General features: G+C 32.9%; 1 protein-coding gene across 1 annotated transcript in view; it reads left to right on the top strand.

Annotated features, from left to right (window-relative positions):
- The window catches only part of LOC143258009 (uncharacterized), a 56,742-nt gene extending 42,140 nt beyond the window's left edge, over window positions 1–14,602 (top strand). Inside the window, exon 8 of the mRNA XM_076517051.1 lies at window positions 12,153–14,602. Within this exon, the coding sequence (XP_076373166.1) occupies window positions 12,153–12,300 (148 nt within the window). The 3' untranslated portion in view covers window positions 12,301–14,602. The remainder of the gene's footprint in view (window positions 1–12,152) is intronic.
- The last annotated feature ends 408 nt before the right edge of the window (window positions 14,603–15,010 follow it).

Raw genomic sequence — 15,010 nt, 5'->3', positions numbered from 1 at the left:
TTGGACTGATACAGTGTGTTTATAAAACTGTAACAGCAGATGTATAGTATGGTATCTACCATTCTTAGTCACCATATTAAACTTATCCTTAAATGAAGCGAACGAAAGTGTCATCTGTTTCGGACAGCACTCATTTATCTTTGTAATATTCTGGACACAGACACATTTTGTTTAAAACACTAAGTCTGCATTGTTGACAAAGAAAAATAAACGTATTGATATTTTGCAGAAGGATATTTAGATATACAGTGTAACATATTTAGGAAACACATTGTATTATATTCAAACTTTCTTAATAAAACTCGTGTTGCGTTGATAGAAGTCCCCCATTGGGACAGCGGTAAGTCTTGGGATTTATAAGGCTAAAATCAGCGGTTAGATTCCCCTCGGTGGACTCAGCAGATAGTCTTATGTGGCTTTGGTATGAGAAAACACATACAAACCATTGATAGAAGTTTGTTGCTTTTGGACAAACAGTTTCTAAAACCAAATTATTTTAAATATTACTTTTTCTCTGCAATTGTTGTAAATAATTAGTAAATATAAGTGTAAACAGGAATTATTTCTTACTGATCGAACCTGCAAAATTTTGATTATATTATCAATATTATTTTCCTTATGGACTGAATACATTATATACCATTATACTACCATTTTACTGTTTTCTTTAACTATGAAACCTAATTTTAACCCCATAGCTTCCTTACATTTCTAGAAAAGTATAAAATGGCTGGTTTAGGTGAATTAGATCTATAATAATAACTGTCAAAAAAGTTTTTTTTTATGGACTTCGTTGACAATGAAGTATGCTGTATGGCCACATTGACAGTTGTTTAAGAAAGTCTGAAAGTATTAAAAGATAGGGGAACAACGAGATTCTTGATAAAAATCTGGAACTTATCCAAAACTCAAGTGATTAATTGCCCTTTTTGTAGTTTATGAGCTGAATGACACTTTACTTGTTTATGTTTAAAATGTTTTTGGTAAAGTGTGATGTAAACTTTTGTTCTTACTGATGTTTTTTGCATCTTTAATTTAAAAAAATAAATATAAAATATCAATTCCAGATCTCCCTTAAAAGGCTTTCAAAGTTATCTGTTTGTTTTTGAATTTCGCACAAAGCTACTCGAGGGCTATCTGTGCTAGCCGTCCCTAATTTAGCAGTGTAAGACTAGAGGGAAGGCAGCTAGTCATCACCACCCACCGCCAACTCTTGGGCTACTCTTTTACCAACGAATAGTGGGATTGACCGTCACATTATAACGCCCCCACGGCTGAAAGGGCGAGCATGTTTTGAGCGACGGGGATGCGAACCCGCGACCCTCGGATTACGAGTCGCACGTCTTAACGCGCTTGGCCATGCTGGGCCCATCTTTATGAAAATCGATTTAATAAATTATTTGGTAAGCTTAATTTCTTCTTAATATATTTCACATATCAATTTAGCTACTTTAAATCTTCATATATAATTTTCATCTAAGCTAAGCCCTTTAGTTTTTTTTTAAATAATGATATAGCTTTTATTCTCAGAAATTTTGTGCCCCAAAGCATAAAACCAATAATAAATACGGGGGCCCGGCATGGCCTAGCGCGTAAGGCGTGCGACTCATAATATGAGGGTCCCGTTTTCACGCCCGAGTCGCGCTAAACATGCTCGCCCTCCCAGCCGTGGGGGCGTTATAATGTGACGGTCAATCCCACTATTCGTTGGTAAAAGAGTAGCCCAAGAGTTGGCGGTGGGTGGTGATGACTAGCTGCCTTCCCTCTAGTCTTACACTGCTAAATTAGGGACGGCTAGCACAGATAGCCCTCGAGTAGCTTTGTGCGAAATTCCAAAACAAACAAACAAACAATAATAAATACAATGCACAAACCTATCAAAAAATTATTGAAATTCAAAGTATGGTATTTCAAATATCACAGACTAAAAACTGTTCTTGCTATAAGATTCCAATTATACTTCTACGTTATTATTATGCAAATCAGACATTCAAATAAATCGAAATAAAAATTATTGATCATTCAGACTACGCTTGTAAATTAATATCTGGTACATTAATTTTTATATTTCACGACCTTTCAATTCAGTATACAATGTAGTCACAATGTACTACAAAGACCGTGTAGTGCTGGTATTGTGCGTAGTCGGACTGTTGACAGGGCGCTGGAGTATTTTTCTAAGATGTATTTAGTGTCTGGATTCACTTAACGGGATGCGTTGCATCTCCGAAAAACACCAACCACATACATGCTCGATAGGACTGAGTGCGGGTCACTCCCTTCGGTCAATCCCATGTAATTCATGGAAAGTGTCGACTGGTTTACTAGAACGGGGATGCTTAGATTATCCATCTGCTAAATGTTATTAGATTGGAAAGAAACTTGGCCAAAGAGTATTAATAAATGGAGATAGACCTGACTGTATGATAGTCACAAGCTGTTCTCTGGATCTTCTGCTGTTTGTGATTTATTTTAATGAGTTTACTCTGGAATGACTAACAAAATATTGAACTTTCCAGACCACATTAAGATTTTTGGGGTGGCTAACTGTATCAAAGATGCTGCAGACATACAGGGAGATTTAGAACATTTGATGCATTGCGCCAATACGTTGCACATGATGTTTAACTATGCAAAATGTAAGTTGATGCATGTAAATTTTCACAATTTAAATTATTATTGTGATTTAAATGGGAATGCATAAAAGCGTTGTGGTTTCAAAAAAGATCTTAGTACTGTGATCGAAAAATCAGTTAAGTTATCTGAGCAGCATTTTGTGGTTAGCAATATGGTTAATAGAATATTTGGGTAGCATCTATAGAAATACTGAATACAAAAAAAATGGAGAATAATGTTTCACTGTATAGATCATGGTAAGACCTCATTTAAAGTGCTGTGTACAGTTTTAAGTTCCCTTCCTCAAGAAGGGCATTGAATTGTTAAAGGATCAGCGCTGATTTGGTTGAGGTGTTTACGGTTATTACGGGTATTGATAATATAGATTCAGAAATTTTTTTGTCTTAAGCATTAAAAAACAATAGGACAAGGGGTCATAAATTTGAATTTTTGGCAGCGTAGAAGTCGTCTGTCGTTTAGACAGTAATCCTTTTCAAACAGGGTGGTTGGCTTTTGGAATGAGTTGCCTTCAAAGAGTGGTGGAGACAGAAATTTTAACAGAGTTCGAAAAAAAATTGGATGCAAACATCAGTTGTAAGGGGTGGTTACAGTTGGAAACTTGAAAGAACATCCTCGATGGCCTAGTAAGGTATTTTTGTGACTTTAAAATTTAATGAAATTTAAGAATTATGGCACGTTTAAGGAGAATATTGCTCGACGTATCATTGGATCATCCATCTGCATACTGATACAGCACAAAGTCACGGATGGTGACATATGAATCAGTTTCACAGTAGGTGCTTTACGATAGTGGCAAACCAGAATCAACAGATAGTAATCGTCTGTTTGCGTTGTAGCTGATGATTAGTCTTACTTAGGTTTCTGAATAACATCGTTGTTGGCTTGGAAGTAATTGCACATTCGTTTAATGACAATTAGACACTCTTAATCAGCCCACTGTAATCATTTGTATATCGTATTTAATGTCTATGCATTGTTTTCGAGTGAATTCCTGTGTGAATAATGTGCTCATATGTCGTTCATCCGTCGTTTTTGAGTAAATCTCTGTATGTGTGACACTTTCATATATCGTATTTAATGTCTGTCCGTAGTTTCTGAATCTATCTCTGTGTGAGTGAGTGTAGCAATTTAAACACTGAATTTCAGATCACTCAACTGATAAACAAATGCCTCATTTGCATAAAAATGAACTAAGAAGATGACTGGCAACAATGGTTTTGTTTTGATGTTACACAATTTAATTATCTTGTAACTGTTTTGTACAGTTTGTTAATGTAATCAACTGACAAAAAGTTAAGTTTTGGGGTGTTTATTTCAGATTTATCAAACATATGCCAAGCTGTTACAAAAAATGTATTTTGTTTTTAAATAAGGACAAATGCAAGCACTGTATAAATTGTAACACACGTTATTCTAGAAAGTTTAACAACATACCAAAAACGGCTAAAACTTGCTTTCGGTCCTCCAGAGGCAGAGTGTTATGTCTGCGGTCTCACAACGCAAGAAATCAGGTTTCGATACCCGTGGTGGGCAGAGCACAGAAAACCTTTGAAAAGCTTTGTGCGTAATTCCAAACAATCAATCGAAAGATGTTTTTAAATCATTGTAAAACTAAGATATCTATAATTATTAAACTTACATTTTATTTTGTCGATTTATATGCAATACATAATCAATTAAGCATTAAATATTTTACGATTTTAATTGAATATCAATGTTATAAAATAATCTACATTAACATAATTTAAATCTATGTTTTCTTTCAAAAATATGTTAAAATCCTTGTGTTACTTTGTTGAAAAAAAAACGTATAACACTTTTGATTTGCGAAGTATGCCTTTGACCTCTGGTATTTTTTCATCAAATCTTCTCTTTGAGGGGAACTGGGGAACAAAAGTCTTATACTGTTTCATGAAACCTGAGTGTTGCTTTCTCGCGGAATTACACAAATAAAAATGAATAACTGACTGGATTTCCACTTAAATTGCCAAAGTTGGAAATCCATATATTTTATCTTTCTTTTCTATTATTCCTAAAGCTCAAAAGTACCTGCAAAACATTCTTTCTTTCTAAGATTTCAAAAAGCCAAAAAGAAAAATTCAAAATATAATCTTTAGATCTACGTAATAAAACATCTCATATTCGTGATGACGAGAAACCCACTTGAAGAAGTAAATGTATCCTCAAGACGGCTGGTATGGGTATTAAAACTTTAATTAAAATAAAGTACAGAACAACGTTTCGACCTTCTTGAATCATCTTCAGAATAACCTGATTAATTTGAAGATGGTCTTAGAAGATCGAAACGTTGTTCTGTACTTTATTTTAATTAAAGTTTTAATACCCATACCAACCGTCTTGAGAATACATCAAAACATCTCATTAAATATGAAAAAAGCTAGCAAAAAACACACAAGAACAACAGATAAAAACGTTAAGTGACTTCTAAGCAATTTAACAATTTATATGAATTAATCTAGGTTTAGCAGTATAGTTCCACAAATTACATTAACTTATTCTAAAGAACAAAAAATTAAAATATTTTCGGGTTTCTGACTTTAAACTAGTACGTACGTTTTCCTAAATGAAGTGTAATTAAGGACTTATATTATAACACTTTCATCTCAGTTTTCACACATTTCGTTCACAGTTCTGTTAAATTTGCTTAACTCTCATAATAAATGCTCTTTAGCAGAGAAACATATACTAAATCTTCAATGAAATGATTGTTGAAACTGCCGCGAGAGGTTTACCAATAATGTGCAAAAATATATCACGATACTTTCTCTCGATTCTTGTTAACCTGCCTCGAGAATTGTTTGTTCAGGTGATGTAAATGCTTGTCGTTAAACGCAAAGCTACTGAAAGGGCTATTTGTGATATGCCTACTCCCGCGTGTATCGAAACCAGATTTTTAGGGTTATATGCCCACGGACTTACCACTGATTAATGTGCAACAAAATATGGAATAACAAAAATTCAAAAGAGAAATTCAGTAGTAAACACAACCTAATACGTATAAAATATTTAGGTCAGTTGCTGACCTGTAGTACGTATTCAGTAAACCTAGCATAGCCAGGTAGTTAAGGCACTCGACTTGTAATCCAAGGGTCACGGGTTCGAGTCCCTGTCACACCAAATATGCTCGTCCTTTCAGCCGTGGGAGCGTTATAATGTCGCGATCAATCCCACTATTCGTTGGTAAGAGTGTAGCTCAAGAGTTGGTGATGACTAGCTGCCTTCCCTCTAGTCTTACCCTGTTAAATTAGAAACGGCTAGCGCAGATAGCCCTCGAGTAGCTTTGCGCAAAATTCAAAACAAACATATTTAGTATGATTAACTGTATATCCTTCTGCAATATCTACTAGGTGAAAAGTGTGAGTTGAATACCTTTTAAGTCATGTAACGTACTGATAACATTCAAAACATAGACTTAACAAATCAATCATATATCTATCATAATATTTTTAGAGAGGTAAAATATATAACAATTATAAATGCTGCCACAGAGATAGATAGAAGAAAACTACACTTCATACACTGAATCTCTATACACTTCGTTATGCTTAACTCCAAAAATGGTGTATTATTATATTTTGCGGTATTATGTTTCGAAACTGATTTTCGAGTGCGCTTTTTATCCTTGACAAGTTCACACAGTCGTAAAATCTTCGAATTCTAGGATCGAATACGACACAACAATGTTATTGATGTCTAGGTTAAATGTAGCTAGCGATAAGAATGTCGAGTTGTATATCGAAACGTTCTGGATTCGAGACGTGAAGCCCCTGAACACGCTCCATTTCAGCTGTATGCGCTCTATAAAAGTGACATTCAGTTCCACTTTTTAGTTCCAAGAACAAAACACAACTGTGACAGAAATTTGCTGCTAATTGGTTATCTTCTCTCTGGTGAGTAACTCAAAATTATGGATGGCTATAGCTGAATCCTTATGTCTCTGACTTGGCCTTTAACGCACTTTAACCATTTAACTCATGAAGTTCACTCAAGTTGAAACTTTTTGTTTCTAAAAGTATGTTACTCATCACTAGATAGGTGAAGGTTTAAGATCGTAACTGCATGCTCGCCCTTTCGGCTGTGAGGCGTTAAAAATTACGGTCAATCCCACTATTCATAAGTAAAATAGTAGCCAAAGAGTTGGCGGTTGGTGGTGATGACTAGCTGCTAAATTAGGGATAGTTAACGCAGATAGCCCTCGTGTAGTTTTGCGCGGAATTAAACAAACAAAAAAGATCCTAGCTAACAATAGTTCAGGAGTTTTCTTCACTCAAATTATGTAATTACTGCAACTTCAGAAATTTTAAATATTCAGTGTCGAATCATTACTGAAAATAGCAAGTTTTCTTTTCAACGAACCCATATTGTTTGAAAATCATAGTTAAACAGGTAGCGTACAACTGAAACTCTTGTCAAAATGACATTCTACCTCGTGAGCTTTCAATTAAATGAATTTTCGATCTACTTCTGGGTATCAAAATCAGGTCAAACTAAAATAACGTTTCGATCGACTTCTGTGTATAGTGCTTTGCAAATGCACCAATTCCTATTAATAATGATATATTTTGATGAATTAAAGTAATGCAATCTGTTAAACGAATTTATTTTTATTCAAAACTCTAATGATCAAAATTAACACTGTTATGTATGAATTAGGTTGAATGTCAGAAAACCTGCAAAGAAAATATGTAGATTGACATTTGGGAATTGCATAATTTTTCAGTTCCATGAGTCAGTATTTGGTGGAAGTGTCTTTGGTAGTAATTATTGTTAAGGGTCTTTTTTGGATAGATCTTTACCAGCTTCGCATAATTGGTTGGTGTAATTTTTAACCATTATTCCTGGAAAAATTAATCCAACTCTAATACGTTTTGGGGATCCTTGATGAACTCCAATTTTCAAGTCTCGGTATGAATTTTGTATTTGACAGGACCACTCCAGAACTCCACTTTATACTTTTGAGATCACTCCAGTGTGACTTTGGTCTTGTACTTCAGATCATTGTTCTGCTGAAATATGAATTTTCGACTAAATTTCAGATTTTTGACTGACTCAAGCAGGTTTTCTTATAGTATTCATTTGTACTTTGCACCAACTACATTCTCTTCAATCCTAACGAACCTTTAGTCTCTGCTGATGAGAAGCATCCCTATAAAATGATGAAGTCGCCACCATGCTTGACCGAATGATGTGATGTGTTGTTTTTGTACCAGATGTAACGCTTTAAATATAGACCAAAATCTCAGTTTTCTTCTCGTCTGACCAAAAAGTGTTTGTCACATGTCTGCAGTATTACTTAACTTTTTGTCTCAAACTTAATACGAGATTTAAGATGATTCTTTTGTCAGTGATGGTTTCTTGCTTGCCACTAGTCCATACAAACCACATTTGTATATGGATCAGGTGATTGTCGACGTATAAATTCTGACTCCTTTCTCGGACATGGAACTTTGCACAGCTTTAGAAGTCACTGTTGGCTTCACTGTGGAAATCCTAACCAGTTTTCTGCTTGCCCTAGAACGGTGGCCTGATCTGGGTAGTGACTTGGTGGTATAAAGCAAATTCCAGTTTACTTAATGATGGGTTTCATCTTACTCAAAGGGATAATTAGCGATTTTGAAATTTTCTTGCAACCTTCTTCTGATCTATGTTTGTCTACCGCTTTATCCCTGACTTGTTTGGAAAGCTCCTTGGTCTACGTAGTTGATTTGTTGTATCATTGTGTAAGTTGTGCCTTGAACAGATGTCTTTACTCTAAAGTAATGCTAAAGTACTTTGATTACACACAGACAGAAACCATTACACCAATTACACCTTTTTAACTAATATTTTACACCTGGGCTGCTTTAGGGTTGCCGTTACAAAGAGGTTGAATACGTATACAATTGAGAGTATTCTAATTTTATTTGAAAATCTAACTTACTTACATAATATCAGCATTTATTTAGCTTTCTCAGTTTGTATTAGACTGGTTAGATTCTAAATATAAAGTTCCATTTGAAAGTTTCATGATTGCAAGCTCAAACGGCAATAAAATGTGGACACTTTGCAAGGGAGATGAATGCTTTTACAAGACACTGCACCAAAATCAGTAAATACGTCACATATTTATTATATATTATTATAATAATATATTAACACTATATACCTCAATGAATCGAACCTTCTGTTTATATGTTCACAAACCATAATGTTCATTTCAATAACTTTCAACTGAATCTGTCAATTAATTTAGATTATTCTATTAAATTTTCCCGAAACACAAAACTACTAATCGTGTATCGTAAGTACTGGTCACAACTATCCTTGAAACTTTTAAAGGGGTCGGTAACACCTGCGTGAAAACAAATAAACGATTATTTTAGTAAACACTTGACAAAACTTCTAAAATGTAACAGCTAATTAAGAAATATTAACATTAAAAACAAAAGAAGTATCTATTAAAGTGTACTAATTTATTATGTACATAATCTGTTAAATTTTACAAATAATCCTTAAAATTAGTTAAACATGTACTGTGCTTGTTTTTAACATCTTGAATAACCTGCAATGCCCGAAAATTTTCACAATTCAAGAAACGCGAAATAAACCTCATAATATCAAAGTATCAACGACCTTATCAAAGGAAAGAAAACTGCTTTCTTGTTTCAATTTTGTCTGGGCCTCTGAGATTGGATGGACGGCCTTTGTCGTCATCCATGAGGGGCCGTGGTACAGATCTCTGAACAATTTATAGTTTTACATTAATAATTTTGAGTGCTATAACATTGGATCTTAAAAAAAAACGTTTATCAACCTATGTGGTATATCGTTGGTCAATAAACTACCTAAAAATATCTCATCATATTTAGGTAACAATAAAAGGTTTTGTATCCATAAAATGTGATAATTTTAGTACAACGAAATTAACAAAAAGAGTATAATTAAAAACAACTGAAATACATGAAATTAAAAACAACTTAAATACATGAAATTAAAAACAAGCAAACTATAAAAGCCTGAATATTGTGCTTTACGATAAACATGTGATATTCTTTAGACTGTTATGATGTATTAATGACTTTTTAAGATGAGTCTTATCCAGTTAAGTTTTATACATATTGAAATATCTTGCTATACATGTATACATTATCAGATATTTTTATAACTTTAACATATTATGGTAGTCTTGATTAATAATATATTAACACTATATACATTGACCAACTGTATTTAATACAGTGAAACTTGTTAACTTTATAATGTCAGCTCTTTGCATGTTTCGTTACCTAGACCTCAACTTTTTAACTTTACGTCTTTAACGTTAATCGCTTCCATTTTATCATAACACTTAGTACTCTTACAGGGTTTTAATTTTTTTCAGACGCTCGATTTTGTAGTTAATGTGTCACCATCTATATCTATAGTTAGAGAGATGGAAAAAACTGCGTCGGCCCGGCATGGCCAGGTGGTAAAGGCACTCAACTCGTAATCCGAGGGTTGCGGGTTCGAATTCCATTCAGCCGTGTATGCGTTATAATGTTACGATCCATCCCATTATGACTATTCTTTGGTAAAAGAGTAGCCCAAGATGATGACTAGCTGCCTTTCCTCTAGTCTTACACTGCAAAATTATGAACGGCTAGCGCATATAGCCCTCGTGTAGCTTTGCGCAAAATTCAAAACAAACCAAATCAAAAACTGTGTCAGAGTCTATCTTTTCTAGTCTCAAGTGTTTTTTTTTTTAATCTGGGTCGCAGAAATTACATTTCAAGAGTTTACAGTTTATTAGAAATACCGTCTTTGCTAACAGGACATGAACAAATTTTATAGTTTATACAATAATAAAAATCAACTCGCGCAAATGTAAGAAACCGTTTGACACTTTTATATAAAACCACATCTAAATTTCTTTTTTAGGATTTAGACTCGAACCCTAATCCTCCGTCCTTTTAAATAGTAGAAAGTGTTTAGCTGAATTTATTATACAGCATGATGTCTTAATCAGCATTTCAGACTCTGGATCTGTTTATTATATCTTACCATTAATATCATCTGACAATGTCAGAATAACGTATCTTGTATAGCAAAAAATAATAGTTTTTGTTTAATAGGTCGCGGGAACGGAACGTGGAACTTTGAATCAAAGTAATTTAAATATTGGAAAATTTAAACGCAATAACGCAATGAAAGGACACGTATTTTAACCACGAATGTAATATTCCAGACTGGCTACGTGTTTTAACCACGACTGTAATATTCCAGACTGGCCACGTGTTATAACCACGAATGTAATATTCCAGACTGGCCACGTGTTTTAAATTATCAAAAGCAATAATGAAACTTAATGAAACTGATACAATGTCTTTACGAATAATACATATTAATGACCTATCAACTTTCATTATGACCAGTTATAGTCGAACTCTGTATCACAATACTCTTTTTTCTATGACGTTTTAGTTATATCAATGACAGAGACTAGGCAAAAATAGTACACTTTGATCGGATAGATGAGTGAGAATTAGATAACCAACATTTCCAAAAAAAGTGACAAATGTAAGAAGTTTTCTATGAAAATTATACATAAAATAATATATAAGTTACAGTACAGTTCTGTAATGGTTTAATTTTTAACATGCGTATACTGTGAACCAGAGGATACGTGGTTTACAGCTTATTACAAAAAAAATTCGAGTTTGTAATCGTGGGTGCACTATAAGAGTGATGACCAAACTCCATCATTTGACCAGAGGTTGATTGCCTATGTTACCTCTGGTTAGTTAACTCAAAATTACGGACAGATATGCGTATAAATTCTTTGGGGAGATTAGCGTGAAATCCCGAAACAAACAAGCTTACTTTATAGAAAAATTCTATATATTTTTGCAGTAACAATTAATAATAAGTATTTTAGTACATGAATGAAGATAATAAATATTTACAGTTAGTATACATTATTATATATTTGAAGGTAAATAGAAATCGTTAGCTTATTGTCAATTAAATGACTTCACATTTTTCTAACTAATTTTGTTATTCTTCAAAATAAAGCAAAACTGTGACTAAAAAGGCACTGCTAACAGCTCTGCATTTATCACAAAACTATGTAGTTGATTAGGTGACAGGCGCTTTCCAATCTAGAAAATTATACTGTTACAGCTTTGTTCATTTCGCTCTGACAAGAGATTTCTTTTTCGTTTCTATAAAAGTTAATATTTATTTTTCAATTCGGTGAATGTATGAACAAATTACGAGAACAATCTATTAACATATATATATATATTATAAATTTTCATTTTGTGTCGTAGAATTAGAATTATGCTTGTTATGCAAATGAAATTAGCGTCAAGGGATTATGTTCATATAAAAAAATTATCCTTCCGCCCCCTAGAAAAAACTATTTAAAAATAAAGAAAACGTAAACATCAAAGATTATCTATGTGTCCACATTTCATCTTAAGAAATTGAAGAAAATATATCCATACACAAATAATTTGTTTACTATTTCTACACAGAGATCCCATTGACCCAGAGAGGTGTTTAATGTCCCTGAAGAAAAGCGCCCCCCGGTGTGTACCGGTGAAATTTTCTACCCATGCTTTCTTAACAACAGAGGGTGTACTGAAAGAAGTTCTGTCAGTGGATCAGTGCGGATGTCAGTGAAGACTACTAGCATACAGGGATCGTGCTATGTATGATGTCATCTCAAACAACAAAGGGATATAAACTATACACAACATTGCAAGTAGAATAGAAATGTTTAGTTTATCAAATCACATTACATTAAAAATTTATTTTTCCCTTCCTTTTAAACCTGCTATGCATAATATGTTTCACAATGACTAACAGTGTTTGCATAAAATTATCTTAAAGCTTTTCAACACAATTAATTACGTCTTGTAGTTAATATTTAAGGTACCATTTCTAGCTGTTTCTTCGAATAATATACAATTATTGCTTTCATTTCAAGAACCTGAAAGAGTTATAGAGACAGAGATTAACTGCTTTCATTGGACAAAAAGGTTACGTTGGTTCTCCTTAACATTTCAAACACAAAATTGTACTTATTATGATGTAAACTTAACATCGTAGTTAAACTAAATATTTTCAGTAGTTTTTATTAAAACTGTAAATTTGTTTTTGGGTTTAGGCAACGTAACACATATCCTTTAATCTATTGTCTTTCACTGTAGAAGCTGATCTTCCACATGGATTATTTTGTCCCTCACCTCTTGGAAATACTGCTGTAGGCGTCCATGGCTATTTTAATATCGCTTACGCATGATACTATTTTGTCCAATAAAATTTGTTATTGCAGTATGATATAATTACTTATTATGGTAAATAATTATACAAATTTGTACGGTTCACTTTGTCGCTACACTAACTGTTCATTGTCACCATTTTGAGTTCTACAAACACTGAGAAATTAAAATAATATTTATTTGAGAAAGCAGGGTAAGATATAAAAATGAAAAAGTATTAAACAACATCAAATTAATTTAATATATTTTTGTGCTTAATAAAACAAAAAGAAAAACGGAAGTGTTACAGCGCTGTAATCAAGCTAAGGCTTAACATTTTAGCTTACAGATACATTACTGGTTAACGGTATTCAAACCATTTAATAACGCTGTTTAATTTTGCTTTGGATATATTTTGGATATTTTCGTAGCTACTACATTCTGAGTGATGGTGATTTATATATCTATATTTACCTTTATTTTCTGCGCTTAGATAAACTCTTTCGAACTTATATGATCAGAGAAAAAAGCATGATTAACTTATGAACCAAAATAGATGTCATGGAAATTGTCAGATTTTTTTTTTTTTTTTACAAATAATGCTTAAAATCGTATTATCACCAAATAAGGACACTGACACTAAGCAAACAAAAATACGTATGATCATACATACAACTAAGTGAGCTAAACTTTTTAACACTAAACCTGTGATATGTAACAAGTGACTTTCGGCCTGTTACCAACGATAAGTCAGAGGACTTATAACGCTAAAATTGAGATTTCGATACTAATAATGGGCACAGAACAATAAGCCGTGTGTAGCTTTCTGCTTGAAACCAATCATACAGATTGACAAATAACGTGAAGTTTCTCAAATTGATTTTCCTTGTGAAATAGTTGTCACTGTAACAGACTACTTAAGATATGAATAATAAAACTTCTAAAAAGAGTAGTCTGATTTTGAAACTGATATGGTAATAAAAACAACTCAAAAACACGAGCAAATGAGGCAGCATTTCTCTGTGACATTTGTAGAAACAAAAGCATGGATTGTGAAATGTTTATCCAACCGGATCGAACTTAATTAATAGTATGAATTATTACACAAGCAGTTGTGCTAAGAGAACATCAGGCGTGTAAGATATCTATTTATCTTATGCAGCTCTAAATTAATATGTAATACTTTATCCTGATGATAAGTCTGTTCATGTTTATCAGTGTTAAAAGAGGAACATATATGATAGGTCTGTGCTTATAAAATAGGTTTACATTAATATGGAATGCTTGCTCCCAGTGACGTGTGTGTGTTTTTTCTTGTAGCAAAGCCACACCGGGTTATCTGCTGTGTCCAATAAGGAAAAATCGAACCCACTGAATTTAATGTTATAAGTCCATAGATGTACCGCTGTACAAGGGGAACTTTCCCAATGTCAACTCCATTCATGTTTATCAGTACTAAAAGAGGAACATATCTGATAGAACTGTGCTTATAAAATAAGAAACTGTCAGAAATGTGAACCATTTTGAAATTAAAAGAAAAGTGTTAAGTTAGTGTTTTATTATTCTGGTAATATTTGCAATAACGGGTGGGAAAAATTAATAGGTCGTAGTTATTAGGATGAGATGAATTCTATGTTTTGTTTATTCGTTGTTCTATTTTAAGTTATAGAAACTAGATTAACTTTGAGTTAGTAGAACTAGTAATGCAGAATAGTTTTAAACCTTACACATGATATTATAATTCAAATAAAATAATATAAAACATAAAATTATATATATATATATATATATATATATACATACATATATAACTAAGATTTTGTTATGTTTAGACAATTCTTTGAAATATCGATTTTCTTAAAACAGCAGTAACTGTAATATTATCCGAGCCACAAATAAAGGCATATATCTTACAAAAATGTATTTTGTGTTTATGTTGGTAGACAGTAAATAAAACACAACATTATCTGTTACCAATACTCGCTCAAAGTCTATTAATCTCTGGAACAACAAGAACATAAAAGATATAAGTTTGTAACTTTCTTCTTCCCGTTGTATAAAAATTCTGTATTATAAATATATATAAATTATATGGTTGAGTTTCTTATGTATGAATCGACAAATAATCT

This window comes from Tachypleus tridentatus, chromosome 7 (genome assembly GCF_004210375.1).
Source record: "Tachypleus tridentatus isolate NWPU-2018 chromosome 7, ASM421037v1, whole genome shotgun sequence".
Taxonomy (NCBI): domain Eukaryota; kingdom Metazoa; phylum Arthropoda; class Merostomata; order Xiphosura; family Limulidae; genus Tachypleus; species Tachypleus tridentatus.
This window is presented reverse-complemented; position numbering and strand designations above follow the sequence as displayed.